The 24,940-nt window shown below is 35.4% G+C and overlaps 5 protein-coding genes across 5 annotated transcripts; 4 read left to right on the top strand and 1 right to left on the bottom strand.

Annotated features, from left to right (window-relative positions):
• Window positions 1-18: 18 nt before the first annotated feature.
• mpdu1b (mannose-P-dolichol utilization defect 1b) lies at window positions 19-3,945 on the bottom strand. The gene is made up of 7 exons (XM_052561432.1): window positions 3,779-3,945; window positions 3,127-3,192; window positions 2,905-3,037; window positions 2,244-2,329; window positions 2,032-2,150; window positions 1,828-1,938; window positions 19-1,372 (listed from the first exon to the last, which is right to left on the bottom strand). The coding sequence occupies exons 1-7, from the start codon at window positions 3,894-3,896 to the stop codon at window positions 1,250-1,252; spliced, it is 756 nt and encodes a 251-aa protein (XP_052417392.1). The 5' UTR covers window positions 3,897-3,945; the 3' UTR covers window positions 19-1,249.
• A 37-nt stretch (window positions 3,946-3,982) lies between these two features.
• mblac1 (metallo-beta-lactamase domain containing 1) lies at window positions 3,983-5,795 on the top strand. Its single transcript, XM_052561433.1, has 2 exons — window positions 3,983-4,526; window positions 4,614-5,795. Exons 1-2 carry the CDS (start codon window positions 4,122-4,124, stop codon window positions 4,851-4,853), a joined length of 645 nt encoding a protein of 214 aa, XP_052417393.1. The 5' UTR covers window positions 3,983-4,121; the 3' UTR covers window positions 4,854-5,795.
• A 3,384-nt stretch (window positions 5,796-9,179) lies between these two features.
• On the top strand, window positions 9,180-13,261 carry tm4sf21b (transmembrane 4 L six family member 21b). The gene is made up of 5 exons (XM_052562272.1): window positions 9,180-9,462; window positions 9,635-9,700; window positions 9,911-10,047; window positions 11,950-12,136; window positions 12,271-13,261. Exons 1-5 carry the CDS (start codon window positions 9,271-9,273, stop codon window positions 12,277-12,279), a joined length of 591 nt encoding a protein of 196 aa, XP_052418232.1. The 5' UTR covers window positions 9,180-9,270; the 3' UTR covers window positions 12,280-13,261.
• A 148-nt stretch (window positions 13,262-13,409) lies between these two features.
• LOC127962642 (lysophosphatidic acid receptor 6) lies at window positions 13,410-16,437 on the top strand. The gene is made up of 2 exons (XM_052562271.1): window positions 13,410-13,571; window positions 14,432-16,437. Exon 2 carries the CDS (start codon window positions 14,474-14,476, stop codon window positions 15,443-15,445), a length of 972 nt encoding a protein of 323 aa, XP_052418231.1. The 5' UTR covers window positions 13,410-13,571; window positions 14,432-14,473; the 3' UTR covers window positions 15,446-16,437.
• A 5,529-nt stretch (window positions 16,438-21,966) lies between these two features.
• Window positions 21,967-24,308, top strand: her8a (hairy-related 8a). Its single transcript, XM_052561712.1, has 4 exons — window positions 21,967-22,173; window positions 22,666-22,761; window positions 23,011-23,083; window positions 23,247-24,308. The coding sequence occupies exons 1-4, from the start codon at window positions 22,111-22,113 to the stop codon at window positions 23,705-23,707; spliced, it is 693 nt and encodes a 230-aa protein (XP_052417672.1). The 5' UTR covers window positions 21,967-22,110; the 3' UTR covers window positions 23,708-24,308.
• Window positions 24,309-24,940: the final 632 nt, after the last annotated feature.

The raw sequence follows: 24,940 nt of genomic DNA, 5'->3' as shown, positions 1-24,940 counted from the left end.
CAAAAACACAACTTCAAATAAGAATAAAACTGTTTATTTACTCATTTATTTTCTACAACTGTTTGTGTCTTTTTTTAAAGCCTTTCACACAACGAACACTACAAATTATCTGATGGTAATGTTTTACTCAATGGTCAAAAGTACACTGCAACTTTAGATATGGAAAAAAACGTAAATCACAGCTATTTGTAATATTTCATTCATAAAATAAACTACCAACGAACAACAGATGTTCACAAGCAAAAAAGGAAAATAAATTCTTAAAATGTAATGTGTGCAAATATGCAATTCCCATCATTCAAATTAAATTTTCCTTTTACCAGCGGACAAATTTACACTTGCTTTTGATGGGTGAATATACTACCATCTACAACAAAAAAGAAAAAAAAGGTATTTTTTTTCTCATTTTGCCAAGTTCCCAATAGTTGTGATGACACTCAACAACGTTGCTTCACGTACTATTCCATGACCATTGCAAGATTACCATTGCAATTTAAGAAATACAACAGAATTTCTTTTCTAAAAACATGGGCATTTCTAGATTCTGGAAGACTTTGTAAAATAATGTCCATATGGTTGGATTTGTCTATGCAGAACAAAAAACCAAATGATCCCTTGTGGGGATAACATGTTTTAATAGGGCTGCCTTTAGCATGTGATAACATATGCATATGTGTACTTTTAAAGTATTTCGGTCATTTTTACAATTCTGCAATTAATATTTACAAAAATCTTGACAGACTTTTTTTTTCACAGATTTGTCGTAAAATTCAAAATGGCTACATGGATTTCAGTGAATATTTAGTGAGCCAGGGTAAAGTGAGCAGTACCACAGTATGTCAGTAATACTACACAAGGTTTTCATATGGTTTAATTCCAGAATACTATGGACACTACTCCCTTCCCTGAGCTAAGAAATGGTCCAATAAATGAAATAAAAGCCCACTACCATAAAAAGGGGGAAAAAGTTCTATATTATAGAAGGACCCCTCACCATACTGACTTTTTGGTCCACTTCAGGGCACCTGGAATACGTCAATGTGTGCATTGTAAAGTATTTGTACCTGCCTGTATATGTTATGTACATGTGATATGTTAACAATAAATGCTTTTAACAAGTGACCAAGGAACAGAGCTTAATTTCACAAGAACCATCATTTTGATTAGAATACATCTGATTCCCCAATCGGCTGTCCAGTGCACTTTGTCAACCTGAGTGGTCTCTGAATTTGCCTGTTGTTGTTTGGATCTACTCAGTCTTCTTCCTGAGGGCAGGGCTGCTGTTCCAGTAGTAGAGGACTTGAGCTGTGATCACACCATTACAGAAAGAAGAGATGATGTATGTGACAGCCATGAGCGAATCTCCCGTTTCCTGTACAGAGGACACATTCAAATGGGCTTTTATTAATGGAACTATGTCAACCTGTTTTGAAATGAATACAAAATCCTATGAGGACCTTATATATTTTTCACTAACAATAATTATTCGGTCATAAGTCTTTTTTTAATAATTTAATTCAGCAAGGAGGATACATTCAGTTAATCAAATAAGTTATATGAAAATGTAACAGGGTTTCCACAAAAATATTTTAATATAAATAATTTGGTAATACTGAAAAATTTTACTTGAGCATCAAATCAGCATATTATAATGATTTCCAAAGGATCATGACACACTGAAGACTTAAGTAAAGGCTACTAAAAAAGGAAACAACTTTCCATTTTTATAATAATATTTCACAATATTTACGTTTTTTTTAAGCAAACACAGTCTTGGTAAGAGACTTCTGTCTTCCAAAAAACTGCATCTCATTATAGTGGTTTTACCTGCACTGTAGTGAATATGCGTGCTAAGGAGCCTGCGAACAGCAGAAACACTGAAATAGCTGACAGCTGTCCAGTGTGGCCATTTCTATAGTTGGTACCAGCCTGAATTAACTGGAGACACAGAGAAAATTGGACACATTACACAAAATGTATATTTCTGCTGGGTAAGTTGTTAACAGCATTGGTGTTTTATCTCCTGCTTACTCGTCCAATGATAATGGCAGGCATATTAGAGGCTTGCATGGTAGTAACGACAGACACTGGTGTCACAGGAGATAACAGGACTCCCAACAGACCAAAGTAGACTGCCAGAAACCCCAAACCTGCATATCACAGCAGAGTCAAAAGGTACATAATAAACTTTGACATTTAAAATGAATGAAAGCAGCACAGTTATTGTTTGTTTTAAAACTTACCTTTGATGGTGTTTCCTCCATAGTGCTGTATGAGGAAACCAATGGTCACAGTTTGAATCATGAGGAAAAGTGCCTCACCCCAGGAACTGTCAAATATAATCACAGTAAAACACGTTATAGCTGACCATTGAACACAAAACCATAAGGGTCCCTGAATAAATAAGCTCTCCATTGACGTATGGTTTGTTAGGATATGACAATATTAGGCTGTGGTACTATTTGAAAATCTGGAATATGAGGGACCAAAAATAAAAAATAAAAATTGAGAAAATCACCTTTAGAATTGTCTAAATTAAGTTCTTAGCAATGCATATTACTAATCAAAAATAAGGTTTTGATATATTTATACGGTACTAGGAAATTAACAAAATATCTTCAGGCCATGGAACATAATCTTTACTTAATATACCCTAATGATTTCTGGCATAAAAGAAAAATAGATAATTTTGACCCATATAATGTATTGTTCGTTATTGCTACAAATATACCCATGTGACTTAAGACTGGTTTTGTGGTCCAGGGTCACATATCTTTGTGTGGTTAGTAACCAGTTTTTCCCCCTTGTTGTTTGATATTTATAAATGCATGGTGTTTGTATGGACAAATGTGTACCAGACTAATGAAAAAGCACAATTATGTAAAGGTCTGACTACTGATTTACCTGAAAGGAAAGCTGTTGGCAATACTGTAGGCCATGGTGCCTGTGATAGCAAACAGCTCCAGCAGCACAGAGTTAAAACTCAGTCCCTCAGCACTTCTGGCCCCAATCAGCTTTAGAATCTGAGGTAGTTTCACTATAAAGAGACATGCACAAAATATCAGTATTAGACGAAAATAGTTTGGGTTTGTGTGTTGTAAAGATGAAGAGGGAGACTTTTCATACCTAATACAGAACCAAGAATGATCCCAATGCCCAGGCCTTTGCTGATTACAATCTTCAGACAGTCCACTAAACAGAATCACACAGAGGACTCGGGAGTCAGGCTTAAATGTGACTTGGAAGTTGTTGCATGTGAACGTTTAGGCATATATTTTTAATAAAAGTTACACAGCAAACACATGTAAAACAGCAATTATTATTACGTTGGTAGAATCGGAGGTTTTAACAGCGTTTACGGAAACCACCGATGATTACCGAGGACATACAAAAGGTATCCAGTAAGAAACTGACATGTGTATGGTTCCGCCTCCTCTAACAAGCGCGAGGTAGTGAAGCTGACGAGGTTTAATACAAACATAACAAAATAAAACACGTTTACAGCTCAAATGACCGCTCGAAAGCTAAAAAATATTTTGCATGATAGATGATCATAATTTAAGACCAATTTGAAATAAATAAGAATGTCTTCCTAAGGTCGACAAAAAGCGAATAATGCGGTTACTACAAAAAAGTTGCCCAAAATAAGAAGTGCTTACAAGAGAAAACTCCACTTTGTCATTGAATCGTTGTAAGTATAACGTTCCAAGTAATTAGCTTGGAAATCACGTCCATTTATCGCTAACGTTACTACTAAACGGATCAAACGTGAACCTACCGTGCAGAAGATTGAACTGTAAAAAGAACTCGTCATAACATTTTTCTGGCATTAAATAATTAACCAGAATATCTTTGAAAGGATCCATGAACGATGTTTCTACAACTGCTTCCGCCATGATGCAAACGTCAAATCAAGTCACGTGACGTCGTCCGCTGCTAAAATTATTCCCCTTTATTTATGGAAACTCTTTCTAGTAACGTATGTTCCCTCGACTTGCGATTAAAGAGAGTGGCGTGTATGAATTCTGATTTCCTTAAGAGCTAGTTTTCCCTCAGTAGTAGAAAGTTATGTGGTAAACTATTTCTTTTGAGCTTAACTCATCCTAGTTACACATGCAGAAATGGACACGCATCGCTCAATAAGAAAAAGTGAATCTGGCATCAGTCCCGACATTTCAGGCCAGCCATACAGCATCTCGGTGTTGAAAGAGGGCTACTGTACAGCAGAACCAGACGGAGCGTTTAGAGCTGACGGTACTATTTCTTTAGTTACTGGACCTCAAACTATCCTGGTGGACACCGGGGGTCCGTGGGACCGAGACTTCCTAGTCGCAAAACTTAAGGAGAAGGGTCTGACACCAGATAATGTTAATACAGTAGTCGGAACCCACGGTCACTCGGACCACGTGGGAAACCTGGGCTTGTTTCCAAACGCCAAAATAATTGTGGGATGTGACATAAGCGTGGGGGATCGATATCTGCCAAACCAGCTGGCTGAGGGACAGCCATACCCCATTGACGACTTTGTAAGTTGTTAGACTAGCAAACAAAACTCAGTATATTCTGAAGTAGTGTACACGTATAATCATCAAGTAATCCACTTTATCCACAAGGTATCCGTCATTCCCACGCCTGGCCACATGGGTAGAGATGTCAGTGTCCTGGTGAAGGGAACAGCAGAGGGGACGGTCCTTGTTGCTGGAGACTTGTTTGAACGCTGCCATGATGAAGATTCATGGAAAGAGCTGAGCGAGAATCCTCAGATACAGGAGACCCACCGACAGATGGCGCTGCAGATGGCTGATGTGATCATTCCTGGACATGGGCCATTATTCAGAGTGCACAGGCAGTGATGACATTGACGTAATCCTGGATTTATAGAGCAATTATGAACCCTTGATCACAAGCAACACGATAATTAACATCACCAGTGTGACGCAGGGGGTTTAAAACTGGACCTTGGTACCCACTCAGACCACTGTACACCTACTGTAGGTGTGAAATTAGATCATGTGTCAATGTTTACCATGGCTTTATACTTCAGACTTAGTTGTTCAGTTTACCCGTATTGATTGCTCGAGACAGTGACACAAAGATTCAAGTTATTTTTAGGCTTTATCTTGTTTCAGATCATGTGACAAAATGGTGTGAAAGATATTATTGATGTCAGATGTTGTTACTCAGTAGTAAATGAGGTTATGGATGGGACTTCGACAAAAATGATATATGGAGGGAAATTTTATGTGTGCCGTCTTAATTCTTTATTTAGAGTTCATACAACATTAAGCCTTTGTAAAAAAAAAAAAAAATTGCTTCATACTAAAGCTGTTTGCTGTAGCCTGTCAGAATATATCATTTGTGATTATTTTGTGTCTATATATATATGAATTACAGCATTTTACTATGATTGCATATGTTTTTGTTCTCATCTTCAGTCAAATCCTTCTTTAGGCCCTGCAGCATCTGCTCATGAAATTATTTCTTATTCAGATAGTATTGAAGCACAGTACATTCACTGTACTCGAGTGCTTTCTTAAATAATGGATGTAAACTGTTTTTAAAATGTATAGAAATGGTGACTTGTGAGATATTGTACAGCATTTTACCTTTTGTACAACATCATGCTTTTTGTTAAGTTCAGGTAAAGTTCATTATTGTCACAGTTACAGTGGTTAACCAATGAATATGCATTCAGTGAAGTCCCCACACTGTTTCATTATTACCAGTTTATGTTGATTGAGAACTGAGTGTTGTGGTAAACCAATATTAACTTTATTAAAGCTGTTTTCATTCTACCTTTTCAGACTCTTCTTAATAAATATTACTTGACAAATGGGTTGTGGTTGTTTTCCATTAACTTTATAAATGTAATGATGATACAAAATGTTATGTTTTCTTATCAATATATTAATACATCAAGGGCCTTACGAGAACCGATGGTTATGACTTACAGCATGAATTACTGTTTCAATGTGGCGTGGCATGGAGGCGATTAGCCTGTGGCACGGCTGAGGCATTATTGAAGCCCAGGTTACTTTGATAGCAGCCTTCAGCTCCTCTGTATTGTTTGTCAGATGTTGCTTATATTCCTCTTCACAAAACCCCATGGATTCACTGTAAGGTTCAGGTCAGGTGAGTTAAGCACAGTAATATCATGGTCATCAAACCACTTGGAAGTGGTTTTGGTACTGTGGGCAAGTCTTAAAGTCATGCTGCAAAATGAAATCAGCATCACAATTCTTGTCAGCAGATGGAAGCATACAGTGCTCCAAAATCTTCTGGTGGATGGCTGCATTGACTTTGGACTTGATAAAACACAATGGACCAATCCCAGCAGATGTCACGGCACCCCAAATCATCGCTGACTTCAGAAACTTCACACTGGACTACAAGCAGCTAGTATTCTGTGCCTCTCCAGTCTTCATCCAGACCTTGATTTCCAAATGGAATGCTAAATTTATTTTCATCTGAAAAAAGGACTTTGGACCATTGAGCAACAGTCCAGTTCTTTTTCCTCCTTTCCTCAGGTGTTTTTTTCTGGTTCAGGAGTGGCTTGGCTCTAGAAATGTGACGGCTGTAGCCCTTTTCCTGAAGACGTCTTACTATGGTGACTCTTGATGTGCTGACTCCAGCTTCAGTCCACTCCTTGTGAAGCTCTACCAAGTTCTTGAATCTGCTTTTCCTGACAATCTTCCCAAGGCTCTGGTCATCCCTGTTGCTTGTGCACCTTTTCCTACCACACTTTTTCCTCCCAGTCAACTTTCTATGAATATATTTCGATACAGCACTCTGTGAACAGCCAGCCCTTTCAGCAACGACCTTCTGTGGCTTACCCTCCTTGTGGAGGCTATTGATGATTGTCTTCTGGACAACTGTCAAGTCAGAAGTCTTTCACATAATTGTGGTTGAATGTTCTAAACTAGCCCAAGAGGTACCCAGTATTTATACTCAAAATTAAGCAAACTAATCAAGCTCAAAATGGAATATTCTAATTTCTTGAGAGACTGAATATTTTATTTTCCTAAGCTGTAAGTTGTAATGATCAGAATTATAACAAAAACTCTTGCATTATTTCAGTTTGTGTGCAATGAATCTAGAGTATAAGAAAGTTTGCTTTTTTAAATTAAATTACAAAAAAGACCTTAAATAAAGAAATAAAGACCTTTTATTCAACTGTTATTCTCTTTAACTGTTTCACCATTTGTATCACTCCACTTGCAGTATTTCTCACAGTGAGTGTCATGGCGGACGTTCAAATCCACTATAATTAAAAAATAATACTGATGTTGTGTCACAGAATGTCTTTTTAAGAGTTTTTAGGTAATAATGTACAATTAATGTACAAAGTTTGTTAGTAATGTCTATTTAAAAATTTGCATCCACGTTTTTACATTTATAAAGCTCTAAAATCCTTAATAACTGATGTTTTACTGCACTTCCTGCAAATATTAAAAAAACAAAACAAAAAAAAAACAATGGGTCTCAATTAAATATGTGCCGTTTCACATGATGACTGCAAATTTCCACATGACCAGAGCAGTTTATTTCCTGTTTGAACCTTGAGAAGATGATGGCTGCATCAAAGCTCCAAAACGAAAGGTTAGTAAAGAATGTTAAGAAAGACATGACAAAGATTTTTTGTAAACATAATTTTTAAGTTGTCTATTATTAATATATGAATTTACAATTATTCAGATTTGTTGAGTGTGCACATAGAATGAGTATAACAGTGAACTTTGGTATAAAATATAAATCCAGTTGCAGTTCTTAGTGAAGGCTGCACTAAAATGGTTCAATGACAAAATACTGCACTAAATTAAAAGTTTAAATATTACTAAAAAAAAATACAATATTAATGTTGTAATACTGGTAGCACTAATATAAAAATTTGATGATATATTTTACAAAAAAGTAACAATTTTGAAAAACATTGACGGTTGTAATTTTTTGTATTTTATCTGAATATTACTATCAATGCTGTGTAAGGGATTTTTATGCATAATAGTAACCCTAGAATGTGATCAAACTGTTTAAAATATCTGGGCTAAGATATAAAAAAAGTTATGACTGCAGAAATATATTAATTCAGTACACACATTATGCCACAATTGTGACCGACCATAAAACACAATTTTTCACACACTTTTAGATATTTTCATGTCTGGCAAAGATTCATATTATTAAAAGTTTCTGTTTGTATATGATAATGACAATAGTTTTTCTTAAATGAAATGGTAAAATGCTCATGAAGTGACTCTAAGAGAACCAAGGGAGATTATATTAATATACTTATATACTGATGAAGCAGAAGTTGAAAACAAAAAAGCAGAAGATGAAAATGCCTGCGCTGCAGTATTTTTACTGAACAAAACCATTCATTCACACTTTCACACAAAACATGCAGAGTTCATATTTAAATAATTTTTTGAGGCTAAATATTCACAGACACTAGTCCTCATAGTGTTTAGAAGTGTACTGACCTACTTTTGTTTTATTCATTAAAAAGTTTACAAATTCTGTGACATTGTGTGTTATATGGCTACAGTAAATTAAAATTTTATGACGGGATTCAGCGATTCCTTCCACATTTATGAAAAATCATAGTGCCCAAATATCTGTACCTTGATCCATTACCTAATTGGTCTGACATATGCTGTAATTACAAGGAATAAAATATGCGAATATCTGATGTACTAATGATGAACTTGGTCAGTCTCCACTGCTGGTTTATAGATTTTTTGATAAGAAGAGCACGTGGGATCTGAATTGAAATGCAATGAAAGGTTCAGAGTAAAGAGCCACGCACAGGCCCATATCTCCAACAACCGATAGCATTCATTGCTATCTACCATCAAAGATAGATGCCAGGATGTAATTATTATCATATGACTTCCATTAACAGATTACACTGCAACCACTGCACCTGGTGAGGGATGTGTATGATTGATTACAATAACAGAAGCTTTATAAGAACAATTTCTCCTTTCTTCAAAATACTGTTTTCCTAACGTCCATCCAGTATGTTTCTTCATTCAGTAAATAAATAAATAATGTTTTGACAGAGTGACATTGGTTATTCAAAGTAGAGTCATCTTTTTTATGGCCAACCAATAAATCATAAACATGTGACATCAGCATAGGTGTGTTAGTCTAGTCAAATACAGTATTTATAACCCATCCTCTCCTCACTTCAGCACTCGAGAAGAAAGGCTTACATGCTTAAAGTCAGCTTAATATTTCTCAGTTTTAATTAAAGAAAATATTCACATCATGTGTACAGGAAAGTGCTCCAAGTTTATTGGCATCAGCCTTTATCCGCTGGCACTGCTGTCCATCGTCTGCAACATTTTTCTGTTCTTCCCTGATCTTCAAACCATTTATTCCCAGCAGGAAGCAGAGGGACTCTACCGTCTTGCAGATGAGATCAAATACATGGGAGGCATTGTTGGAGGAGGCATCTTGGTGAGGAAATTCTCCTCCTTCTCATTGTATTGTCATTGAGTTTCCCTTTGACATATCGGTTGTCAGATCATTTTATTAGCACTATTTACTGGAATATCCTTAAAAGAGTGCATTGATAGACTACATCTGATATAGCTTCTGTTGAAAAAAATCTGTTGTTTTTCCCTTTTAGGTGTTGATCCCTGCGATCCACATTCATAGCACTGGGAGACAAGGCTGTTGTGCAAACCGCTGTGGGGTGAGTTCTTCTGGCTCACTGCTTTTAACACTGCCTACGCATTACAGCAGGTGTGACCAGTTTACTTAAAAAAGGAATATTCACCATTTTAAAGAGATAGAAACATTATATCATCATTTACTCACCCTCACGTCATTCCAAACATGACCACATATGCTCTTCTACACTTTCCATTTAGTCACCCTTTAATAAACCTACTCCGTTCTTTAGATGTTCCTGTCCGTTATCTTCGCTGCAGCTGGTGTGGCTGGTGCCCTGTACAGTGGCATTATAGCTGTGGTTGGATTGATTCGTGGACCAGTTTGCAGTGTTGAAGATGGTACATGGAGCAGACCATTCCTAAACAGGTATGGAAATGAATGGTCCATCCCATTTCAAAGGGCCTAGGAGGGTCAAGAGGTTCTTTTCAGAACTGAAAACATCCTTTCCAGCCCGAAAAGTACTTTTATTACAAACAACTTACAGAGAGAAATAGAGTCTACCTCTCAATTCAATTCAATATTGATTTATTGGCATGAATGTAAATGTTAAAATATTGCCAGAGCTTAATATAATTATACAAAAATAAAATAATAATAATAATATGACAATAATAATAATTAAATGAACATCACAGTAATGGAACTGAATATTCTAACATCTTAAAATATTAAACTGTAACAAATTATAATGTGTGAACATTTGAGACACTGTAAAAAATTTCTTGTTGTTTTTACAAAAACTTTTTGGCAGCTGTGGTTGCCAGAATAATTTTGTAAAAATACAGAAAACTGTAAACACATTTACGTCAAAAACTGTTAATTTTACAATATAAAGCTGTAATTTACAAACAAGAAAATGTGAATATAAACCAGTAAATTCAACAACACACAAAATTAAATCTGTTTTGTACCTTGAAAATACTGACAACCACCATAATAATAAAGATGGTACTGTATAAGAGAAAGCCACATGAAGTATCAAAGCTCATCACAAGTAGCTTCACCACAAGCAGAAGTATATATTAACATATAGAAGGTGCACATTTATGGAAACACAAAACACCATCATGGTAACACTTAAATAATGTAATGTACTTAAATAATGCAAAAAACTTTCATTAAGCAACAGAAGATGTAACATAAAGCTCAAATGTACATAACTGATAACAAGAACTATTTAAAAACATGATTATTTAAACAAAATACTTTCAAACGTGGAGTGTCACGCAGGGAATTCTGGGAATATCAGTTTACAGTTTTAGACTGTAAATTATACATTGATTTGTTCTTTTTTTACTTCTAAAAGCTGTATAATTAACAGAATTTTACTGTAAATTTACATTAAATGCTTTGTTAGATCTTTTACAGTTTTTCCCTGTATATAGTACGGGAACTTACTGTTAACCTATTATCAGTTTTTTTCCGTAGCGTTTTTACAAAATTTTACAGTTAAAATTACACTTATTTTTTACAGTGTACCACAGTCTTTAACTTACATAGAAACAAATATACTAAGAATCGCTGTGGTGCACATTAGGGTCAGACACACTGTGGTTAGACACACATACACACACACATTTGTTTTTGTGAAAAGTGGGTTCATCTCATAGGCATAATGGTTTTTAGACTGTACAAACTGTATATTCTATCGCCCTTCACCAACCCTACACCTAACCCTAACCCTCACAGAAAACTTTGTGCATTTTTACTTTCTCAAAAAAACTCATTCTGTATGATTTATAAGCCTTTTGAAAAATGGGGACATGGGTTATGCCCTCATAAGTCACTCTCTCCTTGTAATACCTGTGTCATACCCATGTCATTATACAGAGTTGTGTCCTGATATGTCACAAAAACAAGAGCACACACACACACATTCACCTGCTGTCTCTCAGGCTGTGGCACTTCCATACGTATCTCGTAGACAGTGCTGCTGTGTGTCCCTCTGCTAAAATTAACTTTATTCATTCTCTTTCACTTATGTCTGTAAAGTCCTTTATTAAATTGGTGAATTTGTTGAAGTAGAGGTCTCTTATGGATAGTGAAGGAGGAAGTGCGTCTCTGTCTCAATCTCTCCTGTCTGACAGTGAGCACACACTCTTTGTTCTCTGGTTAACCTCTCTCTCTCTCTCTCTCTCTCTCTCTCTCTCTCTCTCTCTCTCTGTGTGGCCATTTTAACAGTGTTTGTGGAGTGCTACTGTTTTTTTAATGTGACACGTTTTTTGTTGTTGTTCTTGTTGTTTATTATTTTCATTTACTATTTTGCAGCACTACAAGCTATTTGGGAGACTCTGACCTTTGGAACATTTGCAAAGAACCAGAAAATATTGTGGAGTTTCACATTGGCCTGTTTTCTGCTCTGCTGGTGGCTGCTTGTTTAGAACTGCTGCTCTGTGGAATCCAGGTGCTCAACGGCCTCTTTGGCTGCATCTGTGGTTCATGCAGCCACAAAGAGGTACAATAATGACAATTTCTAAAGGTCAAATCATTTATTTACTGCATTTATTGCTAATAGTTTTGCTATGGTTTCAGCACGGTGTCTTCTACAATTTTCTGATAGTGGGTCTAAATTATGCTTTGTTACTTTAGGTGGCATAAGTTCAAAATGACAACAGACTGGATCAACACAGGATCAAGATTTATTACCAGACACATATCAGTCGTCATTACCAATCTGTGACCTTTTGAAAACGTGGGAGTGTACAGTGATAAACAATAAAGTACCGTACTTCACACATACTTCACTGACTAATACCATGTGTTGTCTATTAAACCATTGTTTACAGATTGAATAACAGATTGAGAAAATGTGGCAGGACAACATTACTGGTAATTTCCTAAATAACTAAATGTGTCCCTGGACCACATAACCTTAAGTCGCTGGGGTATATTTTTCGCAATAGCAAAAACATTGTATGCGTCAAAATTATCGATTTTTCTTTTATGCCAAAATTTATTAAGGATATTAAGTAAAGATCATGTTCCATGAAGATATTTTGTACATTCCCTACCATACATATATCAAAACCTAATTTTTTATTAGTAATATGCAGTGCTAAGAATTCATTTGGACAAATTCAAAGGCGATTTTATCAGTAATTTAGATTTTTTTTGCACCCTCAGATTCCAGATTTTCCAATAGTTGTATCTGATCCTAATAAACCATACATCAATGGAAATGTTACCATTATGACTGGTTTTGTGGTCCAGGGTCACAAATAAATAAATACAATTGGTCCATTTTTGTACAAATGTAAATATGTTACAGTTGTATCTTTTTTTTCTTATAATGTGTTGTGAAATATCCAGCAATATCCAGATGTTATAATAACATGAATGTATTCATGTTATCATTGCAAAATATAATAAAATAATGTTCTCCAAACATTATCTTTAACTGGATTTAAGTTTACTTTACTACTGTGCGTGTGTATCAAGAGTAATAGCACATTCAACCACTTTGATGTGGGAGGATTTTTTTGACTTCGATCTAAATGTATCCAGATATTTAAAGCATTTAACTTTTAAAGAAAGCATTTAGCTTGTGTAGTTGGTAGTAGTGGCTGAAATAAAACTCATAAAACAATTTAAACTGGCCTTGGCTGTTTTATTACACTTTTGTGATAATCTCTTTGACTTATTACTGAGGAGTCAATGTGTTTTTTGGACTTGTTCTGCATGTGTTTATGTTCATTCAGTAGTGTTTTAAACAGCATAAAAAGGCACCTAAAATGAGGCCAGAAATGACAAGCAGCGGACTGTTTCTGCACTTACCACAAACGCATTTCCTGAGGTGAAGTTGAGGAGAAATTAGACTGCAACGCAAGTGTCATTCTGGTTCATTGGCATCGGTGCCAGCTCAAGAAACTCTCTTCTACAGAACACAAACGGTGAGTGCAATTACAACATCCGCATAATCATTTTGCACGTTTTCTTTTTTAATAAGGCATCTTTGACAGCTTTGAGTTTTGTGTCATTTACCACTCTTTGTTCACATAAGATCTAAAAAAAAAAACCTGTGAATCTGAATGAGAAATGAATTTGAGCTAATCTTAAAATATAAGTTAAATGCATTTGACTTCTCTGCCATATGGCTTGTCGATACATTTAAAATGGTTATGTTTTTGGCCAATCCTGAGTTTTAACAACTTTTATATATAATAGTAATACATGTTATTATAAAAATATTATTTTCATTTAGTTTGCAAGTAGCATATACAGGCTATAAAAAGATTTAAATAAACCAAGCAAGAGTGCTACTGAACTGGAAAGCTTTGACAGTTTTTGTAACTCATTTTCCGTTCTACGGTAAAAGCGTCATTTACATGTTGAAGCCAATGAAGTAAAAACTACCTCAGAATATAGGCTACAGAAGTATTTTTTTCCTCCACCTTTATTTAGCTCACATAATCCTTGCGCAAAGTCTATCAACAAATATGACAAATGTGTGGGTGCCAGGATGGCAAGATCTGAGATGAACTTTGTACCCTTTATGAGACTGTTCATGTCACTTGACCTTTAAAAATACATGTTTCAACACCAGACTGGTTTCTTAACCCTCCGAGTAGGAGGAAAGGTTTGTTCTCAGACTCCTTCATATTTCCCATGCACACAAGCTACCATTCTTGCAATTCTCTGCCGAACATCTGCAAAAAGCCCATCATCAAAAGATTATGGGGCAAAGATTGTTAGGCATGGTATTGTTGCATTAACAATCATTACACAACCATTTGTTTCTCTGTTATTTCAGGTCACTGAAGGTTAGTCAAGAAGATACATTCTAAGAACAACGATGCCATATCCTACGAAATGTCCGAATATGACATGTCCAAATCAAGTACAAGAAAAGGTTTTTGTTGTTGTGTATTCAGTGGTCTTCATAATTGGCCTAATCCTCAACCTGACAGCACTTGTGGTATTTGTCCGTAACTCTACATCCCGTTCGCACACCACCGTGTACATGACTAACCTGGCCTTTGCTGATATTCTTTTGGTTTGTACACTTCCTGTGCGGATCTATTTCCACAGTGTGTTGCCCACGGATCGGCCTGAGAAGTTCTGTGAATTCAGCGGTCTCATAATGCTAGGTAACATGTACAGCAGCATCTTTTTCCTCACATGCATTAGCTTTGACCGTTGCATAGCAGTCTGCTTCCCGCTGTCTTCTCGTGTCCGTGAGGGGCGGAAGAAAGCATGGTGCGTGTGTCTGGGAATCTGGATCCTAACTATCTCAACAAGCTTACCAATCTATTTCATAAAGAAGATAAAACAAACATCAGACAACAATACCTACAATAACACATGTTTTGATGATTTCCCTTCCTATGCGACTGAAACAGCTCCTCTTGTTTCCACTCTTATCATCGGGCTTGGGATCCCACTAATCATTATGATCCTCAGCTCATGGGGGCTCATAAGGGCTATAAGCAAAAGCACGGCTGTCCAGACCAGCGACTTAGTAGACAGCGCAAGGATTAAAAGGATGATAATAACAAACTTGACCATCTTTCTGCTCTGTTTTCTGCCATATCATATTATGCTCTTGATACTTCATGCCAGTGAATGTTCGTGCACATTGTTAACGGCCTACAGGTACAGCCTCATGGTAGCTTGCCTAAATGCAATGCTGGACCCTGTGGCATACTACTTCACCACGGAGACGTTTAAAAAAAAAATGGATGTTGGAGCTCTACGCAAAATACGGCCAACGAACAGTCACAGCTCAGACGGAAACAACCGCTCTCGTGCCCCACTCACAACATAAGAACGTGGGTCTGCTCAACTATTATGTAGATCATAATAAGTGTTCATGTAATCTATATCTCTCATGCGTACACTGACTCAGTTTACATGATCGTTCACATATAGATATCTGCCTCTATAAGAGCGAAACACGATGAGAGATAATCGGGTATGACTCAGTTTTCTTTTTTTAAAGGAAACCACAAGAAGTCTGAGTTTTCACGTTTCTAGGCTGCATGCAAACATAGTGTGTGCAAAAGTGAGTTTGCTGTGAAGCCTTGGTCTTTATCATATATGCATCTCTGATAAAGTAAATGACTAATTTTTAGCCATTGATGTGCAACCCCTTTTTAAAAACAATTTTTTAAACAAGCTCTCAGTGGGAAATCATTATAAGAATTTTAACAGTGTGACAAATGAGGATAATTATTTTTTGATAAACATACACAAAAGACAGTAAACATAAGACATAGATTAGAGCATTATATCCTCATCTAAGTTGCATTAATGATTCATAGCCTTTTAGTTTTGCAGCAGGGTTTTTGGTCTATTAATATTAAATGTTAATATTTGTAATAATTGTTATAAGAATTTGTATTTGTGCATTATAATTTTTCATTTGTGCATTTTTGATATGTGCATGGTTGTTGTTTCACTTTAGTAAAAGTAGCCTTTTAGAAACTTTTTAGAAATTTCCTGTTACATTGTGAAATTTTAGATATTAGTTGTTTGAAAACCACCAAAACCCTTTTTCCTGCCTGTTTCCACACCCTTCCCCTTCTCTACCACATCCGTTTAACGTTTGCGGAATACAACAGAAATTGTCTAAATATGTTAATAAAATGTATTAATACTGACTGAAGTATATTTGTTTAACTCTCATTTCGCAGTTTAAATGATTGTTATCTGTCCATGTGGTTTTCTTTTTCTAAAGCCTAATGGAAACAAACAAGAGGCACTGCATTTGTAAATAAAAACATTTTATTTTTTCATACATTTTAATAAATGAAACATGGTGAAAACGTTCTTCTCATGACCCCATTTCCCAACACTTTGCATTTACAAGCTTGAAGCTTCATCTTCATCAGTGAAGATGAAAAAATGAATTATTGCATAAATAAGCATAAATGATAATTGTTAAATTATAATATTAGAATACTTTAACGTGTTGCTAAGGCTCTGGGAGAAACTTTGCACCTTGTTGCTAGGAGACGCATAACAAATATAAACAGTATGTTCTAAAATTGGCTCAGTCAGACTTCAAACGTATTTGGAATTTTGAAACTAGTCTGAAGCTAAAAAATCAAGAGACTGTGACCATCATATATCATGTGGTTTTTCTACGAAATCTATAAACTCAAATCTGCAGACTGGCTCTGACATTTCGAAGAGTCAACAAATTGTAAATCTGGGCAAAATTTGTGAAGGTCTAATGTATTCCAGTATTTAGGCACTTATAGAGAAGGTAGATCTGAATTTCAGGGATATCATCTTTCATTTTTACTCGAGTCTTGCCTTCATTTTTATCCTGCAGGTAAGTTAAGGATTTACATTTTTAAGGATGCATAACGATAACCACAAAAGGCTGCTAAGTGTTCAGTGATCGACTAATTTCCTCAGAAGCAGAGGCGGTTTCTTCAAAGAGAGACACAAGGGAAATGCAAAAGGGAGGGATTTTTGCTATCACATTCAACTACAGTGTCACACTATCCATCACTGTTCTTGACGAGTAGTTTTCAGACCCTGGGTCACAAGACTTTAAAAATAAATGGGTTGACAGCATGATTTAAGGAAAATGTATGGTATGTTATGGTAAACTTAATAATTAGCTGCCAACTCTCATGCAACTGACACTTTTTTATTGCTGTTAAGCCACACATCAATTTTGTCATTCTGGCAAAAGAACCCTCAGGATATTGGCAAATCAGATTTGGTAAAGGCTGCAGTGTGCAATTGTGTTTGAGTAAAGCACCAAAAGATTCAACCTAAAATGTGATAAGTAGCCAATCCCAGACATACTTGATTTCTTGAACACCTGTGATTGGCCTTTGTGTTCAATCACTTCTAAATGCTGCATTATTTTCCTGCATGCTGGTGAATTCTCTCACTGTAACATAATGTAATAAAGGGGTTAAGTGATTATAAAGGAACTTTGTGACAAAGGCGATGAACTAATAAGTGACACATTATTAGTTATTATAAAGTAAGGGCTATTTGCGCACTTTCTAGGTTAGATATAATCTATTCAGAATTTGAATAAAAGTTTTGTTTTCCATGTTGCTAGTGACCATATCCAAGCAGCAAAGTTTCATTTTCGATTCACTTTCTCAAAATAGATGCAATGCAGACTAATAGAAAAATATTAGAATTTTCATGTAATAAAAAAAACTACTATGACATTAACTACTATGTATCTTAGGTCCAGATGTCGACAAAGCTCTGCCGACAGGTGTTTTAGATTTTGGTAAATAAATATATATTAAATACAATAAATAAATAAATAACCCCCAACCAACCTGCTGTGTGAAAACTCAACGTTAAACTCAAAAGTTGTCAACCCAGGCCACTGTAAACAAAAACAAACAACAAAAGGAAAGTATGACCAATTAGACCAATTTCGTTTAGTCAGAATTCACCAACCTAACAAAACGTAGGAGTTTTGTTTTGAGTAATGTGTAGTTGTAAATAAGACATTATTTTATAATGGAATTTTCTGGGATAGCGAGAATGATATTATAAATGGAGCGCTCTTTCTGCGCTTTCTTGGATACATGTGATCTATTCTGAATTAACAAATAAAACTTGGTCTACAACCTGGAAATTTTCGGGACTGACATATATATCTCAAAAATGCAACTGACTGACATGATAGAGATAATCATCACAAAGGACTGCACAAAACATGTGTCAAGACAGGTGTTCATGAAGGCTAAAGCACACTATCTAATTTCAGAAGCACAGTGACCTAAGCTCCTCAATGGGACTCGAGATCAGTGTTGTGTGATATTTGTTTTCTCTGAAAAAACTGTTCCCGTGGGTGGAGTTTATGTGAATAGTCATTAGTTCCTCTGTTGTGGACTTTTCCTCGAAACAACATGCAAACGAATGGTACTGAAAATATCAGTGCATGCTCCTCAAATCGCTACTTGTTTAATGTATTATTTTGAACAGGTAATGAGGTGTCAATGTTACATTAATTAGCATTTACAGCAACAGTGCCAAAACAATGCATAGTTTGTGTAATATGATAAACTGTCTGTAACATTTTGCTTGATTGATTGCAGGCACACAGAAAAACAATCAATAAGTATATAACCTATCTAGTTTTTACCCTTTAGTGTGTTTAGCTTTATATATATACATATATATATATATATATATATATATATATATATATATATATATATATATATATATATATATATATATATGTACACACACACATATATACATATATACCTATACATATATACCTATATATATATATATATATATATATATATATATATATATATACCTATATATATTTATTTTTAGTAGCTTGATTTGAGTAGCCTGTGCTACTCAAACAAACCACTACAAATATATCTGTGGCCTAATAAAAATGATGTCAGCATCCTGAGTCATTCTCAAACATGTTATCTTTTTAGTAAGTGTTTTATTTTTACTGTTTAAAATTATGCTCAACAATTATATTGTATCACATAAGTATAAGTTACATTCATTAAATGTCACTATGACACGTGTAGAAGTTATTGCTTTATGAATATAACTCAAACTAAAAAGACAAGGAAAGTGGTGTGAAAGTATGCATGTGGAATGAAGCAAAGCAAAAGTAAGTAAGTGTATTATTACATTATAACATTGGTGATGATGAGACATGATTTCTTATCCAAATGTCAAAATAATATTCGTGGAGTAGCTGCTGCATCAGATCAATCCTTTTACTGTATTAAAATCACTTACGAATTATAATGATAACGATATTAAAATTTTAAACGCACGAAAAAAATGTATCGCTATGTATGTGGCTTATTTAGGTAACAGAAACACAATCAAAACATTTTTTTTATAAATGACACAGGATAGCTAACTTATAGCTATATTTATTAGGTGACACGTTTATTTTTATTAGATGACGACAGATATTAGTTTCACGCATTGTTGGCTTGTGAACACGTGGTATTAGTCACCAAAAACCGAACTATTGGTTAATCAAACTACTCAAACAACAACTAATGCCCTACAAATTAAATGTATAAAAAGCTAAACACATAAAAAAAGAAAAAAAAAGAAACTATATTACCCAATGTTAGCAGGTTATTCGCTCATTGTTTCGCTGTGTATCTGTAATCAACCAAAGCAAAACAGCTTACAGACGATTTATCATATTACACAAACATTATTTTGACACTGTTGCCATTAATGATTCAATGCCTAACAATTCATTACCTATTCAAAATAATCCATTAAACATGCAGCGATTTGTGGAGAGTACATTTTCAGTTGTTTCACGGACACGCCCACAACAGAGGAACCAAAGACTATTCAAGTAAACTCCACCCACGGGAACCGAATATTACACAACACCGTTCTGTGGCCGAACAGTAGCTCATGCACGCCACTTGCTACATTAGGCTATATGTGTCCCCGCACCACAAAACCAGTCGCTGAGGTATATTTATAGCAATAGACAAAGATATATTGTATGGGTCAAAATTATTGATTTTTCTTTTATGCCAAAAAAGGTAACACTTTACAATAAGGTTCATTAGTTAAAACATTAGTTAATGAATAAACTAACATGAACTTCGCTAAAGTGAGTTAATAAAAATACAGATGTTCATTGTTGGTTAACAGCGCATTAACTAATGTTAACAAGATGTTAATCATGTATGCAATCAACATGAACAAAGATGTAGGACATGTAGTTTTCCTAACTATGAACCTTATTTTAAAGTGTTACCCAAAAAACATTAGGACATTAATTAAACATGATGTTCCATGAAGATATTTAGTCAATTTTCTACTGTAAATATATCAAAACCTATTTTTGGATTAGTAAAATGCACTGCACTTCATTTAGACAACTTTAAAGGCGATTTTTGATTTTCAAATAGTTTTATCACGGCCAAATTGCCTAATCCTAACCAAACATATATAAATGGAAAGCTTATTTATTCATTATGTATAAATCTCAGTTTCGATAAATTGACCCGTATGACTGGTTTTGTGGTCCAGGGTCACATATATTATTTACTTGATGCATGTAAGTGGTTGTATATATGAATCGCGTCAATATATATAAAAACAAGAGTCAGTGTGAAACCCCCAACCTTATTCCTACATGACAGAAAGGCCTACCTGAGCATCCGCAGAAGTTCTTGAGTTTGCACTCCATTATTGTTGTAAATTGAGCACCCCCTAGTGGTAGGTTAAATCAAATATTTTACTTTAAACACTTGGGAAATTGAACAAATTTGTCTTTCGTACGCGTTGATGAATGATCAATTCATTGTCAGACATGATCATAATCACGATAGCCTATGATTTTGGTTTCATTGCAACGGCTCTTGTTCATTATGCATATAGCCTATTTAGTACTTATAATAGCCTATCATATTATTTGTCTATAAATGAATCTCGATTTATCCAAAAATAGATACTGTAGACACAATACCACAGCTATTCTATTCTTATTCTATTTATTCAACTCTCCTTTATAAGCAGTTATTTGGAAAGCGAGATGTTATGGATGTGTTTTTATCTGGGTTGCTGAAGAGTTTAAGATGGCCATTAGGGATTTGGCACCCTGTCTATTATTCCGTTGACTGAGGGTCATTATTGCCAGACAATAGCAGAAAGAGAGATCTCGGCGTGCTTCAGTGGAGTGTGCCCGTCCCCGTCCCGTAGGTGAAAAGAACAACAGAGAAGGGGGTAAAGGGGAAGGGTCGCGGGTTATGGAAGAAGGGGTGGGAAACTAAGAGATAATAGTAGTTCTCCTACTGTGAAAACACTAAAAACTAAGATTTCTTTGCTATTGTTGCACGCTACCATCCTCCAGCCTTTACCATCCTCTGTCTTTGTTGGAGTACCTATCGTAAACTCATTCTTGTTTTTGCTCGCATATTATGAAAGCATCGCGCCTGGAATTCAGCAGTAAAAAAGATGTTTCAAACGCATCCCAGTTCATTTAATACACTAACCTATAGGCTATGCACTAATGCACTATGCACAGAATTAACCGGGACAATGAAATCATGATGTGCATCCTTTTCTTGGAGAAATCACTTTTTACTTTGGTGTTAGTAGTCGCTAAAGTGAGAGACACTTTCATTTTTCAACTGAGTCAATTCTGTTTAACTTACTGACTGAATCACTTCTGAACAAACTTTTGAACTCTTGCTTCATCTCAGTGCACCAGCACTATGCGTGGAACGTGGGATTCGTGGTATTTAATAAGCCAAACCCGAGACTGTGGGAAATTGTGCAGTAAAAAGCACCCATGTATTGTCATGGTAATTTCGGTGGGTGGAGTTTTGGTGGGGAGCGTGAGTACTTGTTAAACGAGGTTAAGCGACCCTGTTTAGTTTCAAGATTTATCAAGTTTACCCCACTGCAAACTCTAGTTTCGTAAATAGTCGTGGGAAAGCGAAAGGTTTCTAAAAATCCCTGATCGGCAGAAAAATGACGGCCTCTAACATCGGCAATGGTCCGGAGAAGAATTTCAACGCAAAAGAAGAGCGAAAGGTAGTGCCATTATCGTAATTTTGTGTTGTTTTCATGTATACAACTATTAACTATTTCAAAGCGGGATACATATAGAAAGCGATATAAATATAAGAACGTAGAATGAATTGGAAAAGATAAAAGCTAAATTGAAAAAAATATATAGCTCTGTTTAATAAAACAATGTATCTGTTTTGCTAATCTCAATATTATTTCCACAGTGTATATAGTATCTTAGTTTTAGATTTTATAAGTAGGTTACCTTATAAGTGAAAATACATTTTAAATAGCATGTTTTTTTTCCTCATTCAGTGCTCAAATCTCAAGTATATGCCTAGTTATGTTAACATACTGACATGCAAATAATAATTTGGGATATACAATTAATATTTCACACCTCAGACATTCACCTTACAGAACTGGCACGTGTTGTCAAATGTGTGCTAATGAATCGGTTGAGGATGTCTAATGAATATTTCATACACCCTAAAACTGTCTTGTTTATCATTTTAGCTGCGGAAACCCTTGATAGAGAAGAAACGCAGAGAGAGGATAAACTCAAGCCTTGAGCAGCTAAAGGGTATTATGGTGGATGCCTACAATTTGGATGTAAGTGACCCAGATAAGCAATCATTTTAATAATAATAATAATAATAATAATAATAATAATAATAATATATATATATATATATATATATATATATATATATATATATATATATATATATATATATATATATATATATATATATATATACCTAATACATTTATTTTACTTATTTTATTATTTTGTATTAAAATAAATAATAATTAAAAAAGTAGTTGTATATAAAAAAAAAATTCTCACCTTTTCCTCAGCAATCTAAATTGGAGAAGGCAGATGTTCTTGAGATAACAGTCCAGCACATGGAGAATCTTCAGAGAGGTTCAGGTTAGACTATCCTAAAATCATATCTTACCTTTTTTTTCACACGTATTTGAGGTTAGTATTATTTCAAACATACAAACAAACCCTACTGGTCTTTAAACGTAATTTCATGATTGTTTACATGAGGTCAAATCACTCCCATGGTTAAATTATATTTTATTTCCAGGCGGTAGCATCAGTCCAGGCACTGGGTTTGAGTCTCGACAAAGATACAGTAGCGGTTATATTCAATGCATGCATGAGGTGCACAACCTGCTCCTGAGTTGCCCTGGGATGGACAAGACTCTGGGTGCTCGTCTGCTAAACCACTTGCTGAAATCTCTTCCCCATGTCAGCACTGAGGCCGGCGGCACAAGTTCTGCTGTCACCCCTAGCCCTCTTCCTCTATCCCCTACCCAATCCCCTCTAAACCTGGCCTCCTTACACCCCCGTCCTTTCCACCTGCACACCCCTCCAATTCCTTCCCCACCCTCCAGCCCCACTCACTCTCCCAGAGTCCCACCGAATAGAGAGAGACCACGCGAACAGTCCTCTCCCCCCAGGTCTCCTTCCCCTCAGACTCCAGCACGATCGGCCCTCCCCCCTTTCTTTCCAGGAGCTGATCCCTCAATGTGGAGACCCTGGTGAATGAATGTAGCCCAGCCCCCCATTTGCCCTCCTTTGGCCTGCCCTCTTCCACCTAATGGTTTCCATTACATTTGCTCTCTTGAGAGGTTGAGTGCTTTCCACTCAAAGGGGTGCATCATATCCAGTTACAAAGTCCCATGGGGTTGTGTGGTATCATTTAAAGCACTGTACTGCATGCTTAGAAGCAAATTATGCTATGTTAATGTTTTGAGGATATGATCACAAATGACACCAAAGCTGCCCTTGTTGACTAGTATTGCTTTCTTGACCACTTGTAGGGAAAGCTTATAATACCTTACTTTGCTTTTTCTCTCTTTTTTTACTAGATGGGTTTTAGACATGGTGTACTGTGGGTTTTAGGGGATTTTATGCATGTTTCTCTATCCAATATGCAAATCACTAATGGTGACTTAGAAAGGGTAGAACTGAGAAGATCATTTGTGAAGAATATACTCCATCCTTGTATATTACAAGAACAGAGGAGTCTGACTAGTACCTCATATTGAAGCAGTTAAAACTGATTTTCTTTATGAAAAATCAGAACTGTGTATTGATTTTGTATTTTCAAAACTTTTGTAATAAAGGTGAATAAAAAAAAGAAAATTACACTGATCAGTTTGTCTTTTTGCATTTAATCTGTCACACATAAGAATTGGCTCTTTATTCCACTGAAAAGCAAATATTGTTAGAATTTAGATTTTTTTTTTCAAACAGCATCACAGCCACTTCTAAATTAATTTACTCCAATTCAACATTTTGTACATACCAATACTATTGTATTTATTAACAATTCCAACTATTTGAAACGGAACATAACATTCAATAAACTGTGTTAATACAGAAAAAAGGAAAAAACTTTTTCAGGTTTGCCAATTTATTGATGGATAGTTTAGCATACCAAAGAGAAAAGAGCACAAGATCAACAACTTATCAAAGAATCAAGGATCCATATTGTCAATAAGTAATGCTAAATTTCTCCAAATCTAAACCAATGGAGAAACAAACTCGTCTACATATTGGATGGCCTGGTGGGGGTGAGTAAATTTCAGCATATTTGTGTTTTTGGGTGAACTATTCCTTTAAGGCAAACAAAATATATGTTTGATTCATATTGTCTGAAAATTAAGCTATTACTTAAAACAGCCACTAGATGTCATTATTTACTAGCCACAGTACCACAGTTACTAGTTACATGCTAAAACAAGATGACTCCTCCCAAAGCAGGCACTGACT

The sequence above is a fragment of the Carassius gibelio genome, chromosome B7, assembly GCF_023724105.1.
Source record: "Carassius gibelio isolate Cgi1373 ecotype wild population from Czech Republic chromosome B7, carGib1.2-hapl.c, whole genome shotgun sequence".
NCBI lineage: Eukaryota > Metazoa > Chordata > Actinopteri > Cypriniformes > Cyprinidae > Carassius > Carassius gibelio.
The sequence above is the reverse complement of the archived record's forward strand: the minus strand, read 5'-3'. Positions and strand labels throughout refer to the sequence as shown.

Coding starts and splice junctions, on each gene's coding strand:
- tm4sf21b (XM_052562272.1), top strand. CDS start 9,271: ATGTGTACAGGAAAGTGCTCCAAGTTTATTGGCATCAGCCTTTATCCG. Junction 9,463..9,634: donor TTGTTGGAGGAGGCATCTTG/GTGAGGAAATTC, acceptor TTTCCCTTTTAG/GTGTTGATCCCTGCGATCCA. Junction 10,048..11,949: donor AGCAGACCATTCCTAAACAG/GTATGGAAATGA, acceptor ACTATTTTGCAG/CACTACAAGCTATTTGGGAG.
- mpdu1b (XM_052561432.1), bottom strand. CDS start 3,896: ATGGCGGAAGCAGTTGTAGAAACATCGTTCATGGATCCTTTCAAAGAT. Junction 2,151..2,243: donor TGGAGGAAACACCATCAAAG/GTAAGTTTTAAA, acceptor TGTGATATGCAG/GTTTGGGGTTTCTGGCAGTC. Junction 1,939..2,031: donor CTGCCATTATCATTGGACGA/GTAAGCAGGAGA, acceptor CTGTGTCTCCAG/TTAATTCAGGCTGGTACCAA.
- mblac1 (XM_052561433.1), top strand. CDS start 4,122: ATGGACACGCATCGCTCAATAAGAAAAAGTGAATCTGGCATCAGTCCC. Junction 4,527..4,613: donor CATACCCCATTGACGACTTT/GTAAGTTGTTAG, acceptor TTTATCCACAAG/GTATCCGTCATTCCCACGCC.
- LOC127962642 (XM_052562271.1), top strand. CDS start 14,474: ATGCCATATCCTACGAAATGTCCGAATATGACATGTCCAAATCAAGTA.
- her8a (XM_052561712.1), top strand. CDS start 22,111: ATGACGGCCTCTAACATCGGCAATGGTCCGGAGAAGAATTTCAACGCA. Junction 22,762..23,010: donor TGGATGCCTACAATTTGGAT/GTAAGTGACCCA, acceptor CCTTTTCCTCAG/CAATCTAAATTGGAGAAGGC. Junction 23,084..23,246: donor GAATCTTCAGAGAGGTTCAG/GTTAGACTATCC, acceptor TTTTATTTCCAG/GCGGTAGCATCAGTCCAGGC.